At 37.7% G+C, this 14,867-nt stretch overlaps 1 protein-coding gene across 6 annotated transcripts in view; it reads left to right on the top strand.

Annotated features, from left to right (window-relative positions):
- PTPRK (protein tyrosine phosphatase, receptor type K) overlaps positions 1 to 14,867 on the top strand; it is a 293,985-nt gene that overhangs the window by 128,873 nt on the left and 150,245 nt on the right. For all 6 annotated transcript variants that reach the window (XM_026044058.1, XM_026044053.1, XM_026044054.1 and 3 more), the window contains exon 6: positions 4,993 to 5,286. In XM_026044058.1, the coding sequence (XP_025899843.1) occupies positions 4,993 to 5,286 (294 nt within the window). The remainder of the gene's footprint in view (positions 1 to 4,992; positions 5,287 to 14,867) is intronic.

Genomic DNA, 14,867 nt, shown 5'->3' with positions numbered 1-14,867 from the left:
GCAGGGATTTTTGCTTGAGCCTCTACTCTTTTGGAGGCCTTGGGTGTTCCAGGCTGTATTTCCTAGTGTCCTGGGAAGCTTGTTCTTACCAGCAATGTGCGAATGCATCAGCTTTGTATGAAATAACCGTTTTCCTGGAAGAAAGAAATGACTTTGATCTAGGTGGGAGTTGAATCAATGTTGAATTATCTGCAGAGGTATCATCGATGTGCTTCCCTGTGCATCCAGTATTATCTTTATTTCTTTCTTTTTTTCTCTTAAGTGAAGAAAAAGAAGATTTTTTTTCTTTTAAGCTTACTCTCTTATTAGTTTAAGGCTTTAGACTTTAACATATGCAGGTTTTAATTTCTGGAGTGGTGATGCCAATATTGTTGGACTTTTTAAATAAATGAATAGTTTGTCATGGAATAATTGCAAAAGCTATATCTTTTATGAATAATTCCAATTCTATGTGTTGAATTAAACTGGTGTTGCCCATCATCACATCAAATTTATTGCTTCATGTAAGGTATTTGCTARAGAAGACTAACCATGTGCTGTGACCAGCACAAGGCCACACTGAACATGTGAGCAGAGCAACTCTGCAGGATACTGGTGTGTGCCAGGTCTGTGTGCATGAGACGGGAGGCGGAATGTCCTGGGAATGAAAGGCTGTGCCTGTCTTGGATGGTTGCGCTGTGTGGCTCAAAACATTTGAGCCAGTGGGCAAGGAAAGAGTGTTCTTTGATTGATTTATCTTACACTCAATAACACGTGGCTTGATGCAAAAAGGTAAGATCTAATCAAGTGTGTCTCCAGGGTCAGCTTTTCCTTCCAAGGGGGAAGAAGCCATAGGGTTCTCTTTTGGCCTCAGAATTTCTTTTTTTCTGCTTTGAACTCATCATTAACAGAATAGGATTGCCACTAGGATACGAATGAAACTTCCTTTGTTTAGTTTAAACTTAGGAGCCGGTTCATTTCAGAAGGATACATAGTAATGCTCTTGTCAACCTGACTGGGTAAACAATATTAAGCAACAAAGTATGTATGTATTACTTGAGAGTATAGGAAATAAATTACTATACTAACTAGCATGCATAAAATAGGAAATTTTGTGCATGCTAGTTAGTATAGTAATAACACTAATGGATTTTTCTCTCAGTTTATTCTATCTATGGGTGCATAGTTATTTACATGCAATAGTTAACATTAAGAATCTGACAAAGCTTTTTAACTGCAACAAACATTATAGCTGGGGTTGATGCTGCATGCTCATTCTAGTCATCAGTGCCTAAATATCACAGTACGTTTAATACATAATGTCACACACATACTGATGTGAGCATAATGTACTGCTAGTAGCTCAGCAGAATGGGAACTTTGTACGGATGAAATGTCAGTCTTAATTTTTGATTAACTTAGCTGTAGGCATTTTATGCCAAAACCAGAACTGGCCAAATACTGCAAAATGCTATGCATGAAAATACTTTCATGTCTTTAATATCTTGTAGATGTACAAGTGCTCTTTTTATATAGTCTTTCAGATGTGTTAGTGGCCATGCATACTGGAAGGGATTTCATCAGATTTGCTAACTTTAAGCAGAGGCTAAAAATATAGTCAGAAAATGAGTCTGTAATTAAACAAGTCACACTTGAAACGAGTTTCTAAAGTTTGTGCTTAGCAAAGGAAGAAATGTAGCTTACCATGCAGGGAATTGAACTATTTGCATATGTGTTTGAAATGCTTATTGAAGCACTCTCCTGACCAAGTTCTAAGCCATCCATAGGTTGAAATATTCCTGCGTAAAACATTGTTTAGAATCATCATGGCTATTCTGAAAAGGTTCATGGCTAAGMAAAGTAGAAGTGTGTTCCTTGCAGATTGCTAACCAGGAACATGACACTTTAGCCATGAATTTACCTGCCTGTCTGCTCACAATAATTGAGAGGCTTAGGGTTGTTTGGTTAAGTTTCAGCAGAAATAAAGGGTTAAGTGTTACCTATTTACCTGCAATTTCCCTGACTCTTCCTCTGTTTCAAGATCAATGCTCCAAAATTTTCACTCCTCCAGGGTTGAATTTTTTACATACTTTATAAGCTAGACTGAATTTCYGAGTGGCTTTCTCCGAGTTTCCCTTTCATGCATCTCTTTTCATACTACACATATGAGGAGGAACTTCTTTATTGTCAGGGTAGCAGAGCCCTGGCACAGGCTGCCCAGGGAAGTTGTGGAGTCTCCTTCTCTGGAGATCTTAAAAACCTGCCCGGATGCCGCCCTGTGCCCCGTGCTCTGGGTGTCCCTGCTGGAGCAGGAGAGTTGGACTAGATGATCTCTATAGAGGTCCCTTCTAACCTCAACCATTCTGTGATTCGGTGATAAGAGGGTTTTAATTTTGGTCAGGCTATCTTTCCAAGGCACTCCATAATATTTATTTGGTGGAGCCAGATTGCTAGGATGAAATGCCAGAAGCCTCACTTCCTTGAAGGGTCTTAATTGTGCTAGAAACCCACTGATAGAGCAATACTGCACACAGTGATATTTGCTATGGAAGTGGTAACGAAAACCCTAGTAATAGGGTTTGATCCTCTTTCTGATTTTATTAATGGTATTTTTTCAAGCCATAAAAGTTTCAGGTTGCTGTATATATAGAGAGAGAGGAAGAAATGCAATTTGAAATTATATTTTGGAGATAGTTGATGCATCTAGTTATAGAATAATGAACGAGAATAATTAATAGAAAGTTAATTGGGTTACATTGGAAAAGTTTATCTGGTAGATTGGGAGTGCATGCTTCAGTTGTTACTTAGTGTACTTTTGGGATTTCTAGTAGCACCACGCCTCTGGTTGTGATAGTATATTGTATTATGAAGAATATTAATAATGCTGCAGAACAATTACTTGTTCATTTGCTGATTAAAATTCATGCATAATTTATTGGAACAGGGAGAGACTATATAAATAAGTCTCCTTGTCCTCAAGAGCTTAAAAGAAATACATATGCTAATATAAGAATATGCTCTACCTCTAACATAAAAATTTAATATGCAATGATATATTAGTCTCATTAATGWGAGGTTTTATTTGTAATAATCATGCTCCTAATCAAAGTGTATACTTCTAAATGTAGCCTGATGTTTAATGGGTTTCGAACTTGGTAGTGTATCATCCCATCAACGTTTATGTTTTCTGCTATAATATCCACTGACCTTAGAATTCATTAGTTTGACATTTAATGTGTTAGTTCCACAGCAAATGAACTGCCCTTATTAAGCCTGGCTGCATTGCTGACTTTGATTCAGGTAGGGGTCTAAATTAGTTCACATGCTTTTTTCTTGCCAAAGCAGGGTAAAAGATGTTAATAATTAAAGGCAATCCTTTAGGAAGTATTGTATATCCAAAATGAGAAATTGGAACAGCTGGGAGCGTTCACCTTTTCACTCTGGGAGAACAGAGTGAGCTGCACTGGTGACCGTCATAGACAGCTYAGAGGATCCCTCATGTCCAAAGGCATAGACAATTTCATAGGCAGCTCATTTAGAAGAAAGATCAATAAGAGATGCTTTTGTGGCAAAAWGTGGGAAACTTGCTTCCTTGATTATGTAGTTGTAAGTTTGCTGCTGGGAGCCAGTTCTTGAGGGAAATTTTTACTACTGCCTCCAGAAAACCAGGGAATTCTCACCCAAGCTTCGCYATGAAGTGATGGTATGACGACTTAGAAGGAGGTCTAGAGGCAATTGGAGGTTTGGAGGCCATTGGAGAGGCCTTCTAGGTCCTGCCTCATCCTATACTATTTAAATAACATTGGTGCAGTCACTCCTGAGAGGCAGAGTATATGCAAGGCTTCCTTTCATCAGCATTTGTTGGACGAGGAGAGCAGAGCCAGAGTGGTGGTGAAACGGGCACTGGTCTAGGGAAATGTTTTGTTCTGTGGTTAGATATTATTTTTATGGACTGGCCATTAGCTCTATCTACCTGCTCAGAGTTGCCACGTTAGTTCTGCATCGCTGCTGTATGAAACCCCTGCGTGCATTGAATTTAACATTGTTGTCTAATTAACTGAAACAAATTAGTTGAAATATGAGCCATCTGGAATGAAAATGAACCTTCCATGTTTATCAGTGGATTCATTTTATTAGGAAAGTACATGTTGATGGTGATTGTTTCTTAAAATAAATCACGCCTAGGCAATGTGCGATTTTAGGTAAACCTTTTTCTGCATAAGAGAGATTTCACCTTCCCCTTTTGGCCTCTTTCATAACCTTTTCTCTTTGCAGGTGTGTTGAAATATTTGGGGGGAGGCTGATTGGAATAGAGGGAGAGAAAAGGTATCATGCATCCTATTGTTGGAATTGCTAAATTTGCAGCTAGTTATTTAAGGATAAAGTAATTTTTTATGTTGTTGCTATCTTTATTTTGTCATTCTCCATCCAATTTTGCTCAGTTCTGAGTTATTCTCAATTCCTTTGATGTGTATCCGTCTCTTTTACAGTAATTGCATCTGGTGGATTTCAAATGAACTGCACTGATACTCATTTTTCAGATATTCTCTACAGGATTAGCATATAATGCTATTGGCAACTATTTCTGTACAAGACTTCTTTCAGTGAAAAATTACATTTCTCAAAATCCTGAATTATTGGTCTATTAAAATACATTTATGAGCATTAATGCAGTGGGTGTCTTTTTTTTTTTCTTTTTTTTTTTTTTTGGTTAGGAAACATGTTGCAAAATATCAGTTTGTAAATCAGATTAGGGTTTTCTGGGTTCCCAACCCAGGTTTTTAAATTGGAAAAATAATGTTGCTGAGGTGCCGGCAGCACTCCACTCGTTTCCATCAACCGAAATTCTCCTCAGGTTGTCTTACGCTGATGTAGCTTTGATATTTTGCTTTCAAGTTTTCAGACCTCTGCTGATGAAAACCTGACAGCTTTATGCTGAAAGAGTCCTCYTCTTAATGAGTTTTCCAGCTTTTATTTTGTTGCTGGCATTTTCTTCCTTTGTGTCTCCAACAGAGCCGCCCCGGCCCATAGCACCCCCCCAGCTTCTTGGTGTAGGGCCTACATACCTGCTGATCCAGCTCAATGCCAACTCCATCATYGGCGATGGACCCATCATTCTGAAAGAAGTGGAGTACCGCATGACGTCGGGCACCTGGACGGAAACCCAYGCTGTCAACGCCCCGACCTACAAGCTCTGGCACCTGGACCCAGACACCGAGTACGAGATTCGAGTGCTGCTCACCAGACCGGGAGAAGGAGGAACTGGGCAGCCGGGACCTCCGCTCATCACCAGAACCAAATGCGCAGGTGAGTTCTCCTCTTTGGTTATTTCAGGGGTTTGTTGGTTGCAATTGAATTTAAGGTTTCCCTTGGCATTCGAGGAAWCCAGTGTGCTTGGGCCAGTGTGCATTTCTTTCCCCATGTCTCATTTTGCCTGGACTTGGTTCCTGTTTGTTCTCTGTAGGAAAAAGCTTAACAAACTGTAGAAAGCTTAAGAAAATCTTTGTCATTATGAAATGATAGAAACCTCATTACTTCTGGAAAGGACAATCTGCCTGCTTTTCACTTCATGTTTGTGCTCTCATTTTGAAAAACTTTACTTAGAGGAAGTTGCATGGAAAAAAGAGTCTATTTAAGAAACAACGTTTTACAGAGATGATGTGTCCCTCAGGGTTTTTTTTTTTTTTTCCTTTTTCAAAGACAGTATGCATGGCCTGCCAGAGTCTGTGGCAAACTTCATGCCACATATTAATAGTTTCCTCCCTTTTCCCTTTATTTACCACCATCGCAAACATGAGTGCTGCAGAAACTTGCTTTCTGCCTCGGGTTTTTAGAGTGCCTCTTTATGGACAGCATCAAGAAGATTAAGCATTGACAACTTGTGTTAGATGATGTGCTTTGTAAAGCTACTTATTTTAATCTCAACTTTCATAAAAAAGAGAATAATACCTACCTTTCATAGTTACAAAGAAAAAAAAAATGAACATCAAACCAGGAGGCAAATAAAAGGAAGTTMAATAGTGGGTTTTTTTTTCCTAACCTCAAGATTTTTAGGGCGTGGCTTGTACTATGTTAGACTGCAGTATGTTAGATATGTCAGAGAGTGCTGGTAACTACATATTCAAAACTGAGCTAAAGTAGTAAGAAGGAAGAGCTGCAGTGGCATCCAGTTCCATGCCTTGTGTGTATGTACGTGTGTGTACATAAAACATACATAAAACAGAAAGATAAAGCTTTTTTTTTTTTTTTTTTTTTTTAACACTGGTTATCTGTTGGGCAGATGACAGTGAGAGATGAACTCTGTTGGTCATCTATTCTAGTTCTTATCTAAGAATATGTGATCATTCATTTTGTTTACTCAAGGAAACAGTTGGTGTCTGGATGGGAAGCTACTACTGCAAGTCTTCTCTACTAGGCCATGGCAATAAGCTTAAATCTCTGAAAATTAGCCAGTATGTATGCTTTTCTTTTATTTTCAATTTGGATATAACAATGTTTGTAATCTGAACACTGCTCATTTTATCCCTAAAACAGTAGCTGTAAGCTACTTCTGAAACTGAAGATATTTTTGAAATTTGAGATCTTATTTATAATTTAGTCTCTCTCCTGTAAAGTGAAAAGATTTTTGTGCCCATCTCAGTTCAGATGACAGCTGTTGAGATCTAAGTAAGGTTAAAGCATTGATTTATTGTTCTGAATCATTTTAGACTTTGTTCTGAAAAAGTACACTGCAAATCTGAAACAGTMTCTGTTTTAAAGAGAGTTTAAAGAGAGTGAGCCAAGACTAACAAATCCAAAAAGCTTTCTTTCCTAGCACTTTAAAAATATAATTTTATTTACGAAGTGTTTATGACAGAGACAAACTTTCTAATGGGGAAGGAAAAAAAAGGAGGTCATTATTTATGTGAAGTTTGACGTCTTTTCAGAAAGCAAGGGAAACAAGGAGTTGTGGCTGTTTTTTTTTCTTTTAATTTGATTTTGTTTATTATTATTCCTTTAATACTCACATATAAGGCACCAAAATCTAATTTTCTTTGCAGCAAATTTTCAATTCAATTCACTAGGAATTAAAAGAAATAAAAAAAAAAAGAAATCTTCAGAAGAAAAAATCAACATTTTTGTGGCAGTATTATTTTTATAACAAAATCTCAAGGTGTTTGCAAGTATAACTGGTTCATCTTATTCCATAAAGGTAAATTATACAAAGTAGAATAAAAAGTATACTCCTATTAATACATAAAATATGCATTAACACATAAAATACATATATGAATACATAAAAGTATGTTATTATTAACCATTTTTCTTTAGAAAAGAAAACTCTTTTCTTTGAGTCAGCAAAGGTTTAGTGAGGCTGAAGAATTTTCCCCAGCATCAGAGAATGGGTCCTTAATAGGATCAGCCCACATCCAGGTAGAACTACCTCTCTCTCTCTCTGTGCTTCTTTGTTACCTGCCTGACCACGAAGACTACGGCTTCTTTTCCTCCCAAGACTTCTGCAAGGCAACTGCAATGGCCCCAAAGCAATAAGAAATTGAAGCTAGTTGCTGTTCAGTTGTTTTTTATATTTACTCTTGGAAGGCAAACCACAAACAAAAATTAGTCACTTCTGAAAAGATTTATAGGGGAAGGTAAAGCTAATAATGAAATAGCTAACACTTCAATCCCTTTCGCTACTGGTATTGTACTAGTGACTGGCAGGTGATTTACTCTGCTGTGCTAGATGACATCTCTGCAGCAATACCTTCTTTCTGAAGATTCTTCAATTATTCCTAATTCTTGCTACTGACAAGATCACATATTCTTCAGACAGATATCCTTATTCTCTTTCCTGTCAATGTTCTCTGTCAATTTTGTCTTTCCATAAGTTTTGTGAGTGTTAGTTTAAATTTTGAAACAAATTATAATTGATTATCTGCTCAGTGTCAAATGGAGTGATGGGAAAAAAATGAATTTTCAGAGTGAATTTTGACTGCTCTCTGTATGGATTAAAAAGCACATATTACTGAACATTGATCTGATGAGCTTTTAATGTTTATGTGCCAACTACCAGTGATAGCTACTTCACAGACACATCAATAAGAATAGGTTAGTATCCTACCCTTTGTTTATTTTATGTCTAGAGTAGGGATTAGCATTATATTGGAATAAAGAATACAAATGATTTTTTCCCATAATTCATTTAGTATTCATAWTTTCATGATATTTCATAATAATATACTACTAATCTGTTAGCCTGTGTTTTGCTGCAGATGTATGTTACCTTCAAACAATTTGAGCAATGACTGTGCTCATCTCCCCTTGAGACATACACTTTTATTATTAGGTATTTAGAGTATTTCTGTCTCCCTAATAGCGAAAACAACATCTGGTGACTTGTTTAGGAAACGTTTCCAATGATACTAAACACAATTGATTTCTAATAAAGGGATAATTCTTTCATTAGTTAAAAGTCCTGCAAAAATCAGTCTGCGTAACTGGGATTTCCTGGGTAATCTTTTGCATGTTGAAGCGAATTCACTGCATTTTACATGAAAATCTTGTATGTTGTTTTGTCRGTTTGCAGTGTCAGGGCTAAATGTGCCAGGGCTGAGCAACAGAATATAAGACATGGTGGAGTGTTAAGCACTAAGACTAAGTCATGTTGAGTAAGAATATTTTCCTTCCCTATCCTTCAGACTGCATTCCCTTGGTTTCCAAGGGCCTGAGGGTGTCGCCAGGTGCCCAGGGCTTGCACAGCCCCCTTACAGGTGCAGCAGCTCCTGCCTCCTCACCACACCAGGCCGCACACCCAACATGGGCACCTCTTTACAYGGAGCCCAGCATTGTTGCCTTATTYGCCTCACCAGCATTTTCAAATCCAAACCAAAGGCCGTGGGCAGCACTTGAGGCAGTGGCTTTGTATCTAGGTTGCTTTTGGTGGCTTTCGAGTGGATTTAGTTTCCTTTGGAGTGTGTTGGGACCTGTGATCGCCTACTGTGCCTTTCCTTCGGGAGGCTTTTGAGATGCATTCTGGTCTCGACTTGTCCACCCCACCTACTCAGGGAGCTGTAATGTTTGGTCACGTTGGTTGCTGCTGCTGAGTAACAGCGAACAGCTTGGTTTTATGATTAACTGRTATTTTAGTGGCAAGGGAGGTCAGTAGTTCAGCCTGTCCAGAGCTTCATGTGTATCCACAGCGGAGCTGATCTCTGGTACTTTATTGAAGTTCAGTGCAAGGGTGTGATTTTCAGTAGAACACGAAGCTTTTGTACAGCAGTCAGAGAAAAACATTTTTTTTTTCTTGCTCAAATGTTATGACTTAAGTAAACTTTTGTCTGTTTTATTTATTTATTTATTTTTTTTTTTTTGCTAATAAAATGGTTGTGGTGCAGAATAAGCTTCCTACTGCTGGTTACAGCTTTATCAGATCTGAGAATGGAACAATCTATATATTGAGAGTGTTGCTGCTGCTGTTGTTATTTTACTGTTGTCCAAAGCAGTTATCAGTCTCAAAGACCTACTTATCAGTAGCAATTGGTCTTGAGGCTGGGGAGCAGAGGCTCGTTCAGCGCTGCAGTGTTGACTTAGGGTTTGCCTTTGGTTCCAGGCTCAGGAGCTGGGTSGCTTGCTCTTCTTTTTTGGATGTGGAATGTTTGCTTACAGTTTGCACATTTATTAATCTTAAAAACAAAACACACATAAGCCAGGACGTTGCTGAATTCCCCTGCAACCCAGGAAAGCAAAAACRGGGAAATGTTGAAAAACAAAAATAAGCTTAAGTGTTTTCATTTTCTAAGGAATTTTAGCCAGGGGATCCCAGCGATGTTGACCCTGAGAAACTCACTTTACGTGGCCATCTGGAGAGTTAAAATGTTATTCTGGTTTTATAATAGTTCTGTTTGTTTTTGAGACCGAGTGGCATGAGAGGGGACAGTGCAGCAGAAAATTCACTTGTCCTGTTACAGGATGTGAAGTGAGAAAATCTGGAAATGAAGCTGCACACATCACTTGTGTCTCTTGAAGTTGTACATACTAAATTCTTATATAAATCCTTGAGAGTTAATAAAAGTTCAGAGAAACATATAATTCTTAATAGTTTAAATCAAATACATTTTTTTTTTCCAAAAACTGAGTGGTCAGAGAGCTAGTACCTTTACAGCACAACAGCTACCTTAAGGTTTCAAACAAAATCTTTTCCTTTTCCCCTTTAAATAAATTATATTAAGGTATGGAGTTACAACATAGCTAAAAAGGGAGCCTAAATACATTTTGAACACTTTAATTGCATATTTTTGTTATTCATGATTCTGTTGTTTATTGTTTGAGCACTTTGTTAGAATGAAATGAAAATGAAGAATGACTTTAAACAAATATGTGTTTTTTAAATTATCATTTATCATTGCAGAAGTGCCCACATTACACCAATATTTATAAGTTGCTGCTGTTTTTACAAATGTGTTTGGCACTCGTAACCATTTCTGGGCTTTGGGCCATGTGGTAATTGGAAGCATTTAAGATCTCAGTAGAAGATACCGAGTGCACTATTCGCTTGTTCCATATAGGTTTACCAGTTGCTTATGATATGCAAAAGGCATTTAAACAATTGAGCAAGTTTGGGCYAAGGAGTAAATAGTCTTGGCTGGTGTATCGCCATTGGGGTTGGATACTACGGCGAGATACTTGTTGCTGAGGGAGTGTCCTACAGATCAGCACTGCTTATTGTGCGGATTGCCCCTCTTTATCCCAGCGGTGCTTCTGTCCAYAAGAAAGGACCCTTGGCCACTGAGTTGCCTAGCAGGAGAGCAGTCGTATTGCCTGTCCTGCCTGGCAGCAGCCCTTTYCATGGCTGATTTTTTTCATCTCCCTTCTCACCTCGGGCCGCGCATCTGCCTTTGGCGGAGCAGTGCGCGCCGCGGCGCTGAGACCTTGGTGATTTATCCCGAGCGCGTGCAACTAGTCAATAGATCACATTTCTGAGAGGAGCACTGTCTGTGGCAAGCAAATGTATGGCAGTGCATTAATCCACAGCCACCGCTCCCGCTGCAGGAGACGGGATGCGGGTAATAATTCATCCTGCAGCACTTGAAAATGCGAGGGGTGCACCCAGGCCAGATCACTCAGAACCTGCYTGTAATTTCTCCAAAGTTTGGGCATTCATATTCATGTTTTTTTTCCTGTCTGTGTTTGCTTCTGAAGAATGTGCCTGCAGGTTAAAATAATCTCCTTTCGGAAGACTGTAATTCTTTCCTGAGCTATGACTTTTAATTTTGACTGGAAAAGAACGCAAACTTTTCTGAATACAATTCATTAGTGTTCTTGATCTCTTAATTTAGTTTGCCTCCATAATTAAGGTGCCTCAGTTTTTAAGAGGATAATATTACTAAGTACCTAAATAAAGCAAACTTGTTTTTGACACCTGCAGTTTTAAAGGACTGGCTTTTATTGTACTTTCATTTTACATGCTATTAAAAATTAAGCAGGGAATATTTTAATAAGGTTTTATAAGCTATTGTGGTCACTGCAGCATTTAAATATACGATCTGGGAAGCAAAGGAGCCTCCAGATTATTTTGGCCTTATTCTATGAGAAGTAGTTTCTTTAGCATTGATTTCTTTTTCTTCTTGCAAATTTGCTTTATAAAAATGCAGGTAATGCTGTTCTTTCCTCCTAATTTGAACCTGGACTGACTCACGTAGAACTGAATGAATTTCATTTTCTTCATTTTAATTTCTCAGTCAATCTTCCTGCTGGCACTGAGAGGGGGGAATGGGCCAGATGATGTTTTTGTATGGTATGATAATGAAATGGCTTCCTTTGCAACAATAGATTGAGGAGGGTATTAAACAGCAGCTGTTGTGAAGTCACACATCAGGAAATCGGGAGGTCTGATCAACAGATCTTTAAATGGCTTTTTAAGACTCCTGTTGTGACCTGGTTTCGATTACTGGTTTAAAAAAAAAAAAAAAAAAAAAAAAAGAAAAGCATCAGGTGGCTGGGGCACTTCAAATCAAATGTTTTGAAAAGTAACATTAACAATACTCATATACAGGAGCTAGGTTTAACCAATTAAAAAAAGGCTTGTAAAGGCTTGTCATCTTGACTTTAATTCTGAACAGAAAAACAGAACAGCCAGTTCACGATTTGATTAACAAAGAATTAAGAAAGTAACATWATTAGAGACAGTCAACAGGTTTATGGAATACACATCTTGTCAGAATAACTTGTGTTTTCTTTTTAATTAGATTATAGATCTTGTTAATAAAGGCAGTGTAGCTCTTCTGTAGTGTATTGATCAAAAACATTTCGATTAAAAAACAGATAAATGCAAATGGCTGATGTATCAAAAAACATACCAATGGATGAACATTTCTCTTCGAGTCATATCAGGTTGCATTTTATGCTATTTATGAAGAAAATATAAAATCTAACTACTGATCAACTTGGCATATGGCAAAAGATTGCAAAAATGCTAAATAACCAAGAATCAAGATGCTAATTGACAGTGTCTTGACTTGGCTGCTGTTAATCTATGTTTCAGGTTGGCCAGTTGCAGTATGAGTAAAACAGGCTGTATTTATAGAGTGGGAAAAGGAGAAAGTCGATCACAAAGTATTGGTTGATTCAGTGTGGGGATCACTGACCCGTCAGTTGGGTGACATTAGCTAAGAAGTTAATGCATTCCTTGGCTGCATAAGTGGAGCAAAGCTTCTCAGCCTTTCTTTAATTGTGGAGAATGTTTTATAGCTTTTGAAGCTGCATATTGGAAATACTCTGCCAAATTGGTTTATTTGTGATCCGGACCATTTTCTTTAACCTCCTCTCCAAGTGTACATAGCATCCCGTTCTGTGAAAATGAAAATATGGTGTTACACAAGGGGTGGTTTTTAGGCTGAATAAGAAAGCAAAATAAAGAAACCCTGGCAGAAACTTTAAAACTTAAAATCCTGAAACGATATCTTGCTGTGAAGGTGGTGATGTGACTAGAATTAACGCTGTTGTTGTAGCCGCGGGCATGCTTGTAGACAGTGATTTGTCATGTAAGTGAAAGTCTTACCTGGGTTTTCCTTGTTTCACATTTCCAATCGTGTTCCATGAAAAGCAAGTTATTTCTTTTGTTTAGGAATATTTTTCACCTTGGATTACCTTCCTAAACCATTTAATTTTATGCATTTTGTTTTTCAGGTCATTATTAATTGCTGAAAGGTATTTCATTGCTCTTGGAAATGGCAGCATGTTTAATTATCACTCAGATAATTAAACATTTCAGACACTGAGTCTAACAGTACCACAAGCACACATTTTGCAGTTTATTACCTTTATTTATRGAATTACTTTCAATGCAAGGGAGTTGTGAAAATATATTTGGCAACATGCCCTCTTTCCTCTGCCAAATGAACTCCACCAATTAGGCCAAATTGCAGGAGCCTGGTTGCCACTCRGAACAGAAAGTGCCGCATTCACAATTTAGAAGTTGTAGCTGTTCAGGTGATTACAGTTAAGTAAATGATCTCCATTGCACCACATTTCCTGAAAGTCAAGATCTTAGAAGATAGCCCTGAACTGCAAGTCAAGATACCTGAATCCAGTCTGGGGCTGTTTGCCCCATTTAACAAATCAGTTTGTCTTGGGACCATTTGGAAAGCAGGGTTAATATGTACATTTTCACTAGGGAGGTGTGTCATATTTATTTACCTTATATGGCTTTGTTAGAGTTTTTTTCTGATATGAGATCTCGGCGTTATCTGAATGCTCGCAACAGATAAATAGTATGTAATCAGAATTTGGTACAATAAAGATGATATGTTAGAGAGTAATTTTTTTCAATTCAGTAATAAATTTTGTAGCTGATGTAATTTTATGGTCCTATGGAGGTAGCCCCCTTGAAAATCAACCAGTACCACTGCTCTGCTTTCAGCCAACGTTTCTGTGTCTGTACACACAGGTTCTACTGTCAGTAAGGGGAAAAACATGCAGCAATAATATTGTATAGAAATRGGTTGAGATCAGTTTCTCCCTGAACTAAGTATCTCCTGTGACTGGCCTTGCATTTGTCTCCTGTCGTCTGAATGGGCATAATTAAAGACCCTGYTCACTTCGCCTTAGAGCCTTCTTGCTTTTTTTTCTTTTTTTTTTTTTTCCCTTCCATCCTCTTCCTTCCCTTTGACCAAGAAACAAAAGTAAAAGAACAATAAAATAAAGATATTTCTGCCTTAGCAATGGWTGAGGGAACAACTAATACGTCATAGAAACTATAAATGTTCTTGAGAAGGGGCACAGATCCTGTGGTAATGCATGCAGTATAAGAACTTGTACAGAACAGAATCAAGAAAATTTTTCATAGATATAAATGATCTTATCTAGCTGTAATCAGAAAGGGCAGTGATGCACGTTTGAAAGCAAAATTAAGCGGGTAGACATTTTTCACTGTTTTACTGATGAGCTTGTTCAGAGCATATACCCTTAGTTTTTACAGTGAGGAAAATACATAGAMCAGCAGTATTGAATAGAAATCTATAAGCATGTATATGTAGTCATAGTCTTTATGTCTTGCTGTGAATGATTTAGTCCTAGATTAATGAGCTGTAGTGTTCTTTATATGAAGTCTTTTGACAAAAGTATTTTTATTTATTTATTATTTCCTTATGTTGATCTGATCCCRCAGTGGATGCAAAAGTGCTGCCACACTTCAATATTGCCTTTACAAGTCAACTTACAGTCTCAATATTTAAGACAGGATCTGCCAGGTCAGGATGACAGTTTTGCCTGAGTCTGTCTAATGCTTGTTGGACTCCGAGTGATTTAAAGATCTCATGAAAATATATGCGTTTTTGCTTCCAGTGTGTGATGTTCTATCTAGACTATTACAATCCGCACAGATCAGGTTCTTTTTTTTTTTTTAATTATTT

This window comes from Nothoprocta perdicaria, unplaced genomic scaffold (genome assembly GCF_003342845.1).
Source record: "Nothoprocta perdicaria isolate Ctin4 unplaced genomic scaffold, notPer1 scaffold_349, whole genome shotgun sequence".
NCBI classification, from domain to species: domain Eukaryota; kingdom Metazoa; phylum Chordata; class Aves; order Tinamiformes; family Tinamidae; genus Nothoprocta; species Nothoprocta perdicaria.
The sequence above is the reverse complement of the archived record's forward strand: the minus strand, read 5'-3'. Positions and strand labels throughout refer to the sequence as shown.